We start from the raw sequence: 16014 nt of genomic DNA on the forward strand, positions 1-16014 counted from the left end.
TCTGACATGACTTTGTACACCAAACAAAAGCTAATTTACTGACATTAGTTGATTATTTATTCATTTTTTAAATCATAACTTACATCACTAACACTTCTGCATAAATTGTACAACAATTTCTTTATCTTCTTAGGCGCGGCTTAAGGTGCGGATTAACATGTTGAGCTCGGACTGACATCAAGACATAGTTGTTGGTAGGCCTCACCTGCTACTATACTTACTAAATTAGTCACGAAAATCACTAGATTGCATTTTAAATGTACCAACAATTTAGATTGGTCGCCATAATTAAGGCCTCATATATTTCTTCCGGGTAGTGTACTACAAAAAAAAATACTTGAAAGCAATGAGGATGTCGATCTGTGTATCATTTTGTATAGTGTACCAGCAATCTGTCCGTAAATTCCCGAAGAAAAAAAGAATGTTCGTCAACTCGGGAGGCACAACCTACTAGGTAAATTGTCTCCACAAGAATAGAAATCCCAAACTTTATTAAAATCCACAAAATCCTCTAAAAATATAAATCCACACAAAAAACTAGCATATATCTACTTAAGGACATATATAATTTGCTTTGTTGAAGCTACATAATTACTAAATATACTATTAACCTAATCTAAAAAGTATGTACTAACACCAATTTTACAATAAATTTTTTTATGCTTTACCATCTTACCCAATAGTGCGGCGTGTAAAACGATTCACCATGCACAAATCTACTATGAAACACAAACTACATCTCCTAAACGGTAACAACAAGGGCGCGGCGTGCGCCGCGCCGCAAAATTCCTAGTATATATTATAAAGATGGGCTCGGACAGCATATGGGGCCACGCCAAATTGAAAAGGGTTTTGGGGCTCGCGGCTGGCCGTAAAACGTCAAATATCCTCTTACCATTTTATTAGCAGCCTCTTTTTTTTTTGAGAATATTAGCAGGCTGTGTGGGCCTTACAGGTTATGCGAGGTGTGCCTGCAAGCCCACTTCACCACAACAAAAAAGGGTGAGCTTCTCGTGATCTGGCCCGCAGGAAGAAGGGTTCGGCGCCGCCTCCTCTCCACCGCTTCGTCCCCCGCCGTCGCGCGCCACCGCCGAGCGAGGAAAATCGGCGGCCAGAGGAGGAGAGATGCTCAAGTTCCTGTCCAAGGTGGTGGTGGAGTACAACCCGCTGGACCCGCGCAAGGCGGCGGCGGTGGAGCTCCTCGCGCAGTGCAACGGCCGCAAGGCCAAGGACTCCAATCCAGCCTGCTCCGTCGAGCTGCGGCGCCTGCCCACTCCGCCGGAATCCGAGGACCCCAAGGCCCAGCCGCCCCCGCGCGTCCTCGTCACCTACGTCAACGGCTCCGAGGAGGCCTTCGTCGCCGCTGACGGCGCCACCGCGCAGGGCATGCGCGACCAGATCCTCTCCCGAGGCCGTCTCCTCGAGACCGAGCAGCTCTTCCGTGAGGCCGGGGAGAAGTGGCCCGTCGTCATCCCTGAGGAGGAGCTCGGAATGTCCTTCCCCGGGATCAAGGTGCGTCTTCTCCTGCTTTGTTTTGTTCGCTACTCTTTCCGTCCAACACCATCCGTGCTTGTGTGCATCCTACTGCCTAGCACTGGAATCCCTTGTCCAAACATTAGAACGCGGATATTAGTGTACATTTCGCTATGGAACTTCTGCTCCCTTGGTAATTATGCTCATTATCCACATGTAGATTGAAGGAAGACGGATTTTCATTTTTGTGTTTATTTGTTGTTGATTAATAACAATGTAGCATTATCTGTGTTCTGCTTTCCTGAAGTGAAAATGCCTGTCCATGTCTACTATGTTCCACATATATCATCTCATGAATATTTCTCTATGTTTGACATCGATTATGTTGCTACTGTCGATCTGATGTACCTCTTCTAACTTCTTTCCTTTCTTCAAACCTTATTAAACATCTAGGTGTATTGGCTATGTACAATTGGATACATTATTGTTTGGCATTTAATTCAGTTCTATAAAAGAGAGTTAGGATCACTAGTGCTTTTGACATTTATAATCCAGTTGGATAAGGGTGAATTAGGAACACTACTGCAAGCCTCCCGTATGCATTTAACTTGTTTGGTTCGCGGAACATTCACTTTCATAGGCAATTCATATGATTGGAATTAAAAAAACGTCGGTCTAATTTCTAGTCCGTTATTTGTCCTTCCATGATTTGTTTATACTCTCATATTTCAATATTATACTCTTAACAGAAACTTGTGCCTGGGTTGATAAGAATTAAATGCTTAGCGTATCATCCCTAGCCCTTAGCTATTTTATTCGAGCAGACTGCATTGGCTCATATTGCCAACCGTGTAGATAGATAAATTGAACAAGCATGTTGAGTTACCATTTTAGAAGCCTCCTGAGCCAACCTTCTGAATGTTCTTTGTAACTTTTTATGATTTTTTTTTTAAATTTACATAACAAAGAGTACTTTGTGTTCCTGCTGCAGATAAAGTTTAGTTTCTGAAGGATTTTCAATCAGCAGAAGTTGAGCCAATGACAGAACATTTTTGAATTTTACGTGTTCTAGATTGATACATGGTATCAAGTGTCACAACTTAACATTTTTATTGTAAGTTAATTTTTTAATTACATTAAAACCTGACATTAGTAAAAGAAGACTGTGTAATAGGTAAGATATAGTTGTGTGGCTATGCTTATCTTTAGAGAAAGAAGTTAATTAATAATCGGATCAAAATTTCATAAGTTTCTCCTGTGCAGAAGTTATCCACTGAAACACCAAAGTAATCAGATGCACATTGCATACTCCAATAGCCCATGGACATCTGGATAATATATGTTTCTCTAATCTGCCAGTTTGTACTGTTACCTGACATATAAACCCGAACCAGTGGCAGCCACACGTTTCTCTTGAGCACAATTTTTCCACTGAAGTACTCAAAATAATCACCTGCACATTGCGCACTCCAATTCCAGGTGTCAAGTTTGATCCCACTAATGTCCCACTTATAAGTCATCTTCAAATCCACAAGTCAGCTAACTGACTTAGAAGTGGAATCCCACTTGCATCCATATCCAATACTTCCTGGACATCTGGACATCATTTATTTTCTAACTACACACTTTGTACTGTTACCTACCTGTATACAGTGCATACGTACTTCTACATGTTGTGTATGGCCCAATATTTCCTTCTGCTCGTGAGAACTTGATGCTTCCTAGTAGCACGGGATCTGCTTTTCTGCAGATACGTGCTCTTATCTTCAATATTTTTCCTAAAAACAAATTATATATTTGTCTTCAGTATTTACATCTTTTTTTCGTGTAATTGGTCATTACATATTATCTTTGGTTGCTTTTGTGCCCACTGTCATGTTTGGAGAAGCTTTACAAAAATTGAGTACGTGAAGAGAAATGGCTAGTAAAATGTTGAATCTCTGCTATTATAGGTTCGATAGCAGTTTCGTTTAACTCTCTGGACTTGAGGACTTTTATTCAGTATACTTTCATACCAGTTTTTGTTACTTTTCTGAACTCTTAATAAAAATCTTGCTATCTGCTTTTCTTTGCAGCCAAAGAAAGCAGAGGAGAAGCCCCAGGCTTAGTGATCAAGGCAGAGCTCTTTCGATCCGGTGTGGTTAACTAGCAGAACTGTACTCACATAAATGTACCGGAAGAGAACTCCCCACATTTGGGTACTTGTCTTCAAGGTGTTCATTGGCTAGTTCAGGTTCAGGGGATGTCCCTTTTTTCTTGTCATTTCGCGGAACATGCCATGTTGACAGGGGGCATTTGGTGACTCGTTTAGATTGTTGATTTGCAATGAGATATACCATTGTAACCCTTTTACTGTACGGCTAGCTTAGAACCACTTCATTCAGAATAAGCTTGCTCGCTACTCTTGTAGTGGTGTTCACTGCTCATCCCTCGATGGCCAGAGAATTTGGCCTCAACTTTGTCTGACCTCAGCCTTGCTCATTGCTCCGAAATCTGTAAAACTGTCATCATGTTCACAGCATCAGTGTCAACATGGACTCTTCCCTGTTACCCTGTATGTGCAAGCAACGGCTGCAGATTTTGAGTCCATATAAACATGCTGTGGTTTCTTCGCTAACCTAATTTCTAGATCTCTTCCCAGGCCCCAATACTCGGTGTGTATGTTCTTAGCAAATAGTTGAGCTGTATTGAAATGGTCAGAGGGGAGTTAAGAATTCACACGATGAAACTAACCATGTAAGCGCACGTACTGTATGTGCCGGCCTCTCCTCGACATGCACCTTAACCTTGCAACTGTCTTTGCTCCACCGATTAAAACTAGCTCTGGACGGAGGACCAACCTGTGGTTGGATGGTTAGAAGGGCAGTGGCACCCGCAGTTCACCAGAGTTCAAATTCCAGATTTGACACTTTGGTGTCTCATAAAGACGGGATATTTTTCAGTGGGAGGCGATGTTCTGTGGACAGCGAGGCATCCGTGGTGACTTCGTCAATCTCAAGATCTGTCAGATCAGTTCTTCAACGCAGTCTCTTGGAGATGCTTATAGGGGTAGGGTGTGCGTGTGTGCACGTATGTATGAGCATCTTTGATTGTACTGTGTTTTGCAACAACAAAAAAACTCTGGACAATACTGAATTTCCAGTTCCTCAAGTGATGCAAGATTATTGCACCAAATGTCAGCCTGGGATGGATGTTATACCCTCGCATTCAGTTATCTTCCTCGGTGAGACAAGGGTGTCATGTTTTGTAGGCAGCTGGGAACATATGGAGAGATATCCCCACAACGCTGTAATTCGAGCCTTTGGAACATCAAACCCTTTGTCAGTTATGACTTGGGGCAATCACTAACCTTAAGACGTTTCAGGGGGTGTCACCTGGGAGGGACGGTAACCTCTTTTTTTTTTTTGAGATTGGAGGGACAGTAACTCGATACAGGATACAACATGGATACTCTCAATGGCAGTACGTATTCTTGTGTTAGGAAGTCATCAAGGGTTGGCAATCTACTCTAGATCCCACTTCTAGTTCATCTGAGGATTTCTAGTTCAAATTTTGAGCAAAAAAATGAACTAAAAGTGGAATATGGCAGGATCTCGCTTGCATCCCTTGTGATGCCGACACCAAACTCTTGGAACAGATGTCTAGGCAACCATGAATGTTCAATTCTTCAAGGAAATGGAAATCCGCAAACTTTTGAGGATTTCTAGCTCCTCTTGCAATTTTCAATTGTTATTTTCTTGATGCCCCGTGCGTAATCTGGATACAGAAAATGTTCCGAGGCTTGATAAATTTTGGCACCCATCAATAGTTTAGGACAGGTACCTCATTTAAATTTACGCGATGTGAGCTCATGGAAAATGATATGATCTAAAGTCCACGGTTGTCAAGAGCAAGTGAAGTTGAGCTCTTTAAGGTTTCTGGCCGAAACATCTAGGCAGGGAGACATCTGGATAGTTAGAGGAGCAAGGCTTGGACCAGTCAACGCTAGTGCTTCACAATGAACCACAACTAAAAATAAAGAAAAATCACTAAAACTGTTTATTCAAAAAATAGGATAACGGACTGCATTAACATCAATGGGAAATAACAGTATAATAGGGCATGACGTTGCCCGTCGCATGACAAATTATGCTTTTACAGTGTAATATTAACAGAAACTTAGTTAGCATTAAAAAATAGATACTCACTTAACACAAAATTGAGCCGTCCGCATAAGTGTTACACTGACTAATAATGTCAGTGTTAAAACAACAAGAACATCAACTCCATGGCTTCCAAATTTCGTAATGAGACATGCCACGCATCACTGTATGCAAGTTATGTGAACTCTCAGATCAACATACAAACAAGCAGTAGGCGGCAACTGCCCCTCTCCATTTTTCCAGAGCAAGAAATATCGGACGCTTTAAATGCCAAATGGGATAATGATAATTGTAGCAAATATCCATGTTGTTGCTAGCTGTGCACCTTGAAACAACTCAAGAACGGAAACATCTGAATCAGGTCAGTTGAGCTCCTCCTCTGCCAATCAATTAAATTACACTGAGAATGCAGATTAGCAAACCTATACATATCTAAGAATGGTGTAGTTTGCACCGTACGTAAATATCCCTTATTTTCTCAATTACTTGTAATATATGACATATCCATTTTTATTTCCCCCAACCAGCTGCCTCATCCTCTATGCAAGGGCTTCCGTGTGTGCGAGACTGAGATTAACCATAAAATCAAAGTCTATGGCCTAATGTCATTCAGATAGGATAAGCCTTTGAGCTAATTAGAACCAAGATGCAGAAAAAACTCTGGAAGGCATTAAATTTTATTTGTTTGGTACTAAATTTTGGGTTGCTTGGCAGGAATGGATAGATCCAAATTAGTTACTCTTATATGTGTTTGTCACGGTTTGTGCCATATGCCACTTGGAAATTATAACGTTATTTTCAATTTAATGGTGGTATGGCCAGGCAGTTAACCCAAACAAACATAGAGAACAGGATGGCTAATTGGAAAAATTCCGAACTTAAAAACATAGGTCTACTTCCTCACCTTAATACCAGTACATCCATTTACATCTAGAGTCGTGAGACTATTTGAGCAAGATTTTGACAAAGCCTCCAGACAGGTATCAGTTACCCCAAGTATTCCAAATAAACTGCATAAACAGAACAGAATATGCATAAACCACAAGAGATGCACTATCTTTAATTTAAAACAAAATTACCACATTACCTTAGTAGTTCAAGGGACCAACAACCTTGTGCGATAGCTATGACCCCAACATCAGTAACACGTACACACCTGCGATACAGTTATTACAGAGATCAATTAAAACAAGTTAATTCCATTAGTATACTGACAGAAAAGTAAAGTTTGCTCTTGGCTTTACCAACTCAAATTGAGATATGTCAAACTTCTGCATCTTGATATACAGGTAAGACCGTCGTCAGTTAGATTCTGGGAACCATGAGTTAGTAAGGAGAATGGTTTGATGGTTCAACTCCAAGAAGATGAATAAACAGTTACCTGGGCCCCACATAAGTCTAGAAAAGTAAGTCTGGTTAAATTTCCTATCTTTGTATAAGCCTCGTCGGTAAAACTGCATGATGCAAAGTAGGCTGTTAGATGGCTGCTACAGAGAATTATCTAAGATATTTTTCAATATTATCTTGAGAGAGTATTCTTACCTTGAAAGGGCATAAAGGTTCAAGCTTTCAAGAGCAGAACATTTCTGAAGAACTTCTTGCAAAGCTTCATCTGTCAACTTAATGCACCTATAAATATATCACACAGAATATCCAGGTGTTCAAATTCTGTTCCTGCCTAAGCCCGCCATAATTTTGCACAATCAAAGATCCCAGTGAAATTCTGATAAATGTTAAGAATGAAAAAACAAATGTGATCCCGGCATCTAATCATACCTGGTTATGTCCAACTTTTGTAATCCTTGATAATTATCAGTAACTAAATGTATGCCTCTATCTGATATATTCTGCAAGCGCAAATATAAAGCTTCCATTAGCTCATGTCGCCCCTTGTTATCAGAAACAGATGTATTACATGTGTCCAGTCAATGGGGCAAAAGCCATAAAAAAATTAGATCTGGACATGTATGATGCAATCTACAACTAATGCTTCATCGCCCTGTTATTTTAGAGATGTGTCAAAACTGCAGCGTAGCAGTGTGACTACAAAGGGATACGCAGAGCAACCGTGTTCTGTATTTGATGAGTGACATGGTTCTTCTGATCGTTTTAGCGGAATATGCACATATGTTGGGATCAAGGTAGATTCTATAGTTACATAGAACAAATCAGCATGAAACACGATGTGTTATTATATGCCCATCTGATTCAAGTAAAAAATACAAATGTTGCAGATTCCAAAAGAAAATAATAAAAAAACACCACATGTATTGAGTATTGATTATGCATAACGTTATTGAAGATTGATATAAAGAAAACATGTAACTGCTTAAATTTAAAGTCAGCTGCTTAGCCTGGCATAACCATAGAAAGCCTCATCGTTTGAAAAACTGTAAATTGAAAACACATGGTATAGTAACACTACCTTACAGCCACTCAGACTTAGGTCTATTATCCTTTTGCAGTTCTTCACAGTGTGTTCAATGCTTGCATCTGTTAATCTGACCCACCAAAAAGTCCAACGCTTAGACGTGTGATTTATGTATAAGGGAAACATTCAGCAAGAAATTTACCCAACAATCCAATAGATAGACAGGGCTCGAAGATTAGGGCAAAGACTGGTAACAGCTTCAATTCCATTATCAGAGATCCTCTGACATGCATTTAGGTTCAGGAATTCCAATTCTTCTAGTAAGATAGCACCCTGTAAATCATCCCATGTTAAACCGCGCACAGCTTCTGATCATAGCTTACAAAGAAACCTTAAAAGTACATAAGCAGTGCGAATCTCACCATTTCTTTTAGATGAAGAAAATGTCGGTCATCAATATCTTGAGCAAATTCAAGGTTAAGTACTTTAAGATGACAATACCTTGCCTAAATAAGAATGGAACAGCGCATATAACAAAAAAAAGCTAGTCAGCCAGTATGCACAACAAGAGTTATGCCTATTAAAGATACAATGAATGACCATAAAAGCAGAACAAAATATTATCCAGAAGACTCAGAAATTAGGATGATGATTACCAGTGAAAGCGCTGAAATAAGTCGTTCGCCGGCTTTCTTCATCTCATGCAGGTCAAGTACCTATTATTAATTTGGTAAGAGAGGCCTTTGCACATAGTGGACTCAAAAGGTCAAACAGTTCGGTATGTTACACATTCTAGTTGCATGATATTACTGCACAAAGCCGCAAACTAGCTGAGCAATTCTAAATTTCGCAAGGAAAGGTCCTAGGCCTACCGTGGCATGTGGTTTTCAATGTGCCAAATGCTCAAATTTCAGAGTAAAGTGTGGCAAATGACAAAAAAAAAAATCCCCACCATGCCTCCTGTCCTCACTGTTCAGTTAGGGTACTCAAGTATGCAGGCCACCGAGACTGGTGCTCATATCAATTTTGTAAGAGCGTCGCAATTGATTCTCCTGAACTTGGCAAGAACAGGGGTGCTCTGTTGTAACAATTTCACAGGGCTAAAACTGAATCAAGAAATCAAGCATCAAATAATCAAGAAATCAAGCATCAAATGGGATTGCGCATGCAGCGAAAGGGTAGATGGCTAGTTATGAACTCCTGAGAAAGCGCAGTAGAAGGGGAGAGTACACGCGGCGCGATACGCACCTCCCAGAGCTTGGGGTTGGCGGTGAGGGCGCGGTGGCACCAGGGGCTGATGGAGAGCAGGGCGCAGGCGTCGCGCTGAGGAAGGCGCGGGCTCACCAGCTCCATCACCTGAGGGAAGGTCTCCCGGCACCACGCCTCGTCGGCCGCCGCCGCCGCCATCTCCGAGGTTCGCTGCTGCGCGGAGGGGGCGTGCAAATTTCTCTTTGCCGGAGACGAGAGGTACGGGAGGCCCACAAACAGAGGGTTTTACTGTACAACCAAACTCGGGTATTTCCATTTTCCCGCATCAAGGCCCATCGCCGCCATCAGGTAACAATAACATCATGCTAAAAGAAAAAGGTAACTGAGAAATTGTTTTGAAAAAATGTTACTGGAAGATTTTAGGTAAAGCGACATTTTATTAACTCAAAATCACTTCAAGGGTTCAAGGCACTCTTTTTTTTTAAATAGGAAAGGGTGCCGAAGGCCTAGAAACTGCATTACTTAGCGGTGGTAACAGTATAAATTACAACAAGGCCCTTAAGAGATACAGGAACTACAACAAGGCATGGGACTCTTTCGAAACAGACCCTACAAAGGTTGACCAAAAAGCAATCGAGTCCACTATCTTCATCACCACCAGCGTTGCTTGACCTGTGATTCCGACGACTCATCCCAACTCCGGAGATAAAACCACTTGGCCTGGAAGAGCTTACTTCGCCGCATCGAGGTTGAAAGGCCTCCACAGAAGGAGGTTGAAGATGCACATGCGCATAAACTGCACTGGCGCGTGGAGTGGCCGCTCTTAGCCAAAGATCACCGCGGCCAAGCTTGCCGCTGTGTAGGAACTCCACAAGGCAGCTTCATGAACTTTCCCCAACACTCTAGATCCCGCCATAGCAGCCCACCTTCCACCTCCATGGCGGCTAGGACAAGCGAGCTTGGCGTGAGGAAGAGCACCAACGAGACCACACTTATTGAAGAGGATCTTGCCAAATCTCTCCCTGGATCTTAATCTCCACCACGGAGCTTCGCCGGAGAATGACACCCACAGCCACTCGAAACCGCGCACGATCACCAGGAGGAAGAATCCCCCACGACCTGACGTCGGACGCCATATAGTACCAACTACAAACCCTATACCTGCTACTAGCTCTACTACTATATACAAGAGGTCGACATCCTCCCCCATCCCCTCCGACCGGCGAAAGCACCGGAGAAGAGGGGGAGAAGAGCCGGGGGCGACCAGGAGACTCTACCCTCAGTCACAACCACCAAGAGGTGCCATGCAGGGAAACGTAACGCCGATGAGAGGAACGAAACCACCCCAGGGTACTAACCACCACGGCAAGGTTTTTGGAATGGAGACGCAGATGGTGGCCACGCTAGATTTTTAGGAAGGGGGCACAAGGTTTCCCTCTACGGATAACTCAAGGTATGAGGCTGGTTCGGGCCAATGTTACAACGGTGGTTGGGCAGATGGTCAGCAAGGTTTCAACAATCAAGGTTTCGGTGGCAAGTTTGGTACTTTTTATGAAGGGTATTTTGAAGGAGGGAACGGTTTGTGAAGTTTGTGGTAGGCCATAAGTTCCTCCTGCGTCGAGCCTTCCGGCATAGTGGTTGAGTCATCCACGGCTTTCTTCGCCTTAGCATGCGCTTCTTTACAGATCTTGATGACAATCTAGCGCCTTCACCCTCCGTGTTCTCATTGCCGGCGCTAGATTTAATGACTGCGGTTAATGGCAATAACTTTGTGTGTACCAACTCGTTGGAACTCCAAGTGCAGAGTGTTTTAGCAAGCGTCTTTTTTCCACAAGGGTGACTCAAGGGTTATATCGAACTCTCGGGGAATCAGCGAAGAATTACTCCCTTTCTCCTCTTCAAGCAACCTACAAAACAAAATAAATTATCTTGTGTTCCCAACTCCACTATGTGATTTTCAAGCATGAGGTATCGTATAAGTAAAATGAAAAATATGGTAAGTAAATAAAAGTGAAGCAATCTATACTAGGTGATAAAAGTAAAATAATAAAGTAAATGTCTTTTGGGTTTTGGATTGGGTTTGCTAAATATATTTTTGTATTTTCGGAATTAATAAGTGCTGAAATTATAAAGGTTGATAAAAGTGTTGGTTTGGCGTTTCTTATGATTAAAATTGGACCGAGGTTTATGGTTTCACTTGACTACTCTCTCATAAAGGTGTAATGGACACTAACAATTCATTAAGTTTTATTATGTTGGTGGAATCTCATATTGTGAAATAAGTATTTGTATGGGCATTACTAGAGATGATGCAACACATCTCTCTTATACTCCACTAGAAAGGGAAAACTCCAAGCAATCTAGATTTAAGAATTAATAGGGCATAGCCTTAAGAACTTTGACATAATGTTTGTATCTCAAATATAATATGTTGATTTAACAAGACCACCTAGATTGTCACTAGATGAAACTGTAGCACATGTATCCTCTTAATCCCTAGTGACGCAACAAAAGAAATGTAAAAAACCAAAGTAGGTCTCGAATTTTGTGCCACTATTCAATGACTACCCCATGTTACTCCATCTAATGCACATGTTCCCCACAAATCTTCTCTCATACAAGTTGGATCAAAACAAGTACTCAAGAAGGGGTACATAATATGCATCTACTTACACATCTCACACAAAAGAGGATTCCAATCTCAAATATCAACTCATAGAAAACATATCCACCACAAAGGGGTTACAAAGATGACCATAATCATGTCGGGCAGCTCATATGGTGCTAATACACTGATAGAACAAGAGAGATAGATCAAGCTACTTCCACAAACCCATAGTCCAGAGGTGGAATACTCCCTCTCATCATGGTGATGTTGATGTAGATCTTGGAGGGGTAGGATATCTTTCCGGTGGCAGCTCCGGTAGAGATTCCCCCCTCCAATCTTCGCTTGTGCTGACTCTATTTCGGTGTTTCTGTGATATGTGTTGCCTCCTCTCCGAGATGTATCAGGGGACCTTAATATAGGCGATTTTAGGTCAAGACCTTTCATCTAGGGCTTTTGAAAGTTCATGGAGCCCCCATGTGTGGTTTTGGTGATTAATGACAATCCCTATGGACTAATGTTTGCATTGTGTTATATTTGTAGGTGTTGTTCATAGGCAAGGCTTGAACATATGTTGGCTTCAAGGTTGCAATAAGAAGAAATTAATGAATAATATCAAGTGTCAAGTATATCTTGAAGATGAAGTGAGCCCCCTCAAGTTTATCTTCAAGACATCAACATGATGAAGAATGAAGAAATAAAGTGCAAGTTCAAGATGAGCCAACTCGAAGAGATCATATGCTTGAAACTTGCCATCCATATGGTGATCATGGATATGTGAAGATGCGCTGAATAAGAAGCTCTCACATAGTGGACTATGGGAGAGCAATCCGCAAGACTTTGTCAAGCAAGCACAATCAAGAAAGGCGTTTCATCTTGTTGCGGTCAAAATCGTTATCATCGAGATCAAGTGGAATGCGCATGGTTAAGATTTTCTCTTGATAGGGTTTCTTTCTTATTGCTCTCATGGCTTAGTTGGGAGACCGGTTTATAGGTTAGTTGTCGTACTATCAAGAGGGCTATCGAGTGAGTAACTTGATCGTATCGTTCAGAGAGAGCTCAAACATTTACATCCTTGCACCATCTTTCTTGGTTGTTATTTGGATCTTATCCATGTGGTGTTTTAGAGTGTGTGCTTATTCTCATGACAGGCTCTGGTTCATCGAAAACGGATTTCGCATGAAATACTTGTTGCGTATTCGATATTAGAGTTTTTCCGGTTCTTTGTATTAAGAGGTTTCACCTCTAAATTCTTGAAAAATCAACCCGAGTTGTTCTTAAGATTTTCACTCTTTTGGGGGCATATCTTGTCATTCTCTTTACAAAAATTTGGTTTCACCTAAATTCGAGTTTCCTAACTCAAGTTGTTGCATTTTTCATATTGAAGGTTTTACATGTTTGTCTCTTATAGATAGGTTTAAACTTCCCCATTTGTTTCTATCCTCCTTGTTGTAATATGATTGTTCCCTGATTTTGTAGAGATTGTTTCTAGCTTTGAAACAAGCCCAAGATTATCAAAATCGGAGCCTGGATGCTCAAGTTATGGTCATTCTCGTTTTGTTGTTTCTATCATTTTTCAGGGGAGCGGATTATCCGGCCCAAATAAGGGGCGGATAATCCGGCCTGGAAAAAACGGCTAAAGACTTTTGGGCGCGAGCCCCTATATAGTCCCCTGATTTTGGGCTGGATTTTTCATGTCGGGGGGCGGATAATCCGGTCTGGGAAGTCCCAACGGCCATATTTTTTGTTGTTAGATATAAATAGGCTCCTTCTGACATGGGTATACCCTTCGGGTACCCATTATTAGTATACCTGGCTCGGTAATATGGAGAAGGCCCAACAAGGCAACCCGAAAAAGTAGTCGACTAGGACTCTTGTAAAACCCTAGGCTGGTTGCATATATAAAGCCAGCCAGGACACCCGATAGGAGAGAGGCCAACAAATAGAGAACAGATAGACAACATAGCTCCGCCTACGACGACCCCCTGTAAACATACTTGTGATCATATACTAGATTGCTAGCAGCACGTAGGGATCCTCCGCTGAGGGGACCCGAAGCTGGGTACATCGTGTGCCTAATCTCGCTCCCGGAATCTCCATCGTCGCTCTCTCCCGAAACCCAAGTCTACAATACGTAGGCATTGACGAGGTGTTCCCTCGTCAATTGGCGCCGTCTGTGGGAATCACGGCGAATGGATTTTGTTATCCGGACGGGATCCATCGTCTTCGACAGATCGCATCTGGTCAATTATCGACTTCAACACACCCGATCTACAGCAAAAAGCGGTGCAGCAGTGTTCCGATCTACAATAATGAAACTTCGGCGACATTCTTGTCCGCGGTCGACTTGATTTCGTCGGGTTCCGTGTTCTGGACAGTTAATCTAATCCGGCGCTCCTTTCGGTGACCTTGTTCTGGAAAGCATACGTGCAAAGAGCTGGGCTTTTGAATAACAGCAGAAAATTCTATCACCATCAACAAAGCAAGTTCGGCAACCACCTTTAACATCAGATTGATCAGCACGAGTTTCAAAAGTTGGTCGTGCACTATTTTATGGCAGGAGCTGCTTCTCTTGCTACTTTACATGGATCAGGTCCCGATGGCGCCGCGGCCGCTCAGCAAACAGGCGCAGAATCAGGACACGGCTCACAGCATGCATGAAGATTAATTTGTAAAATCCTCTTCAAGATGCGTTGCATGCAGTCACGTGGCCGTCGCCGGATTGGTCACGCATGGTTTTTGCGGCTGCCTATGTTGCCTGGCTAGTCAATTTTCAAGGACAAAAGATGATTTGGTCAAGCACTCAGGCCATTACGCGACATCTCAAGTGAAACTCCACAAGATTAGTTTGGTCAAAGATGCACCAGGACCTGCCATCACGGACTCCGCGTCATGAATTCGTTATCCGATAGAAATATCACCATATTGGAATAAAGCATACTATTTTCGGCTGGGCGCTGTGCGACTATCTCGATTACTCCTAGCCAGACGCCGCGTGCCTACATCGACTGTGTCTATTGCACGACCTGCTTCAGCGACGACTCTGTCGTACTCGATAAAAAAGCTAAGTGTTTCCTCTTCCGAGAGTCAATTATTATTTACTTTCGTCACCCCCAATTACTCGGGCCTGCGCCATTATATTATTACAGCAAATTCACCCAAACACTGGGGGCTGCGCCATTACTTCGTTACCACAAATATATTCGGTTACTTGGTGAATTTCTTTTCTTTGGCTCTGGATATATCTTCTCCGGCTCAGTGAAATTATTTTCTTCGGCTCAGTGGAATTATTTTCTTCGACTTAGTGGCTTTATCTTCTTCGCTCAGTGTATTTATTTATTCTTCGGATTACTAGATTGGTTTTCTTTGGGTTATTATTGGTTCACTTATACAATATTGCCCGATGTGTTTCCGGGTCAATGGATTCATCTTCTATAGTTATTACTGCAACTATTTTCTTCGGGTCAATGGATTCATCCTCTATGATATCAGCGGATTCATCTTCTATGGTTATTACTGGGTTGTTCGGGTCAATGTATTCATCCTCTATGATATCGGCGGATTCATCTTCAATATATGATTTATATTTGATGGTGTAATCTTTAATATGGATTCATCTCAAGTACTTTATCTCGGATTCATCTTCAGTATTCCATCCTTAATGGCCTTCTTTCGGCGTCACGGATAATACTCGGGGCTCGACAACGACTTCGCCCCGAGTAACAACTGTGACACGGCGTCTAAGCAACAATCATGACATCACCCCATCAGTGCTCGGGGGCTCGGCTATCTCTTCATCAACAATTTGGTAGCATCCACTTTCGCTATTCGGTGGTTCCTACTTCGGCTCGACTTTTTCGCTGCACTCGAAGACTTCATCGCGCATCGACTCCGTCGTGCCCAATAAGCTAAGTGTTCCTTTATTTCACATAAAGATGATTATCATTTACTTTCGCCGCACCCGACACTCGGGGGCTGCACGACATATATTCACTTTACATATCATCGAATCCGAGCATCTGACACCGCATGCGAAAAAGAGAGTCAAGGAAAAGATAGAAAAAGTTTGTTTATTTGTGCAGGAGAAAGGAAATTTCAAAGTATATAAGTTCTTGAGCCTATGTCCGGATGCGCAACTCAACGAAATCTTCTTCAGGGAGGAACCCGACGAAATCTTCTTCAAGGAGGAACTCGACGAAATCTTCTTCACGGAG

At 42.2% G+C, this 16014-nt stretch overlaps 2 protein-coding genes across 2 annotated transcripts; one reads left to right on the forward strand and one right to left on the reverse strand.

The window, feature by feature from the left end:
• Positions 1-1054: 1054 nt before the first annotated feature.
• Positions 1055-3965, forward strand: LOC124686972. Its single transcript, XM_047220836.1, has 2 exons — positions 1055-1512; positions 3549-3965. The coding sequence occupies exons 1-2, from the start codon at positions 1126-1128 to the stop codon at positions 3579-3581; spliced, it is 420 nt and encodes a 139-aa protein (XP_047076792.1). The 5' UTR covers positions 1055-1125; the 3' UTR covers positions 3582-3965.
• Positions 3966-5520: 1555 nt separating this feature from the next.
• LOC124686973 (F-box protein At3g58530-like) lies at positions 5521-9393 on the reverse strand. The gene is made up of 12 exons (XM_047220837.1): positions 9235-9393; positions 8643-8702; positions 8409-8492; positions 8189-8319; positions 8041-8116; positions 7392-7462; positions 7158-7244; positions 6997-7069; positions 6860-6927; positions 6703-6771; positions 6520-6625; positions 5521-5994 (listed from the first exon to the last, which is right to left on the reverse strand). The coding sequence occupies exons 1-12, from the start codon at positions 9391-9393 to the stop codon at positions 5929-5931; spliced, it is 1050 nt and encodes a 349-aa protein (XP_047076793.1). The 3' UTR covers positions 5521-5928.
• Between the last annotated feature and the right edge of the window lie 6621 nt (positions 9394-16014).

The sequence above is a fragment of the Lolium rigidum genome, chromosome 2 (assembly GCF_022539505.1).
Source record: "Lolium rigidum isolate FL_2022 chromosome 2, APGP_CSIRO_Lrig_0.1, whole genome shotgun sequence".
NCBI classification, from domain to species: Eukaryota; Viridiplantae; Streptophyta; class Magnoliopsida; order Poales; family Poaceae; genus Lolium; species Lolium rigidum.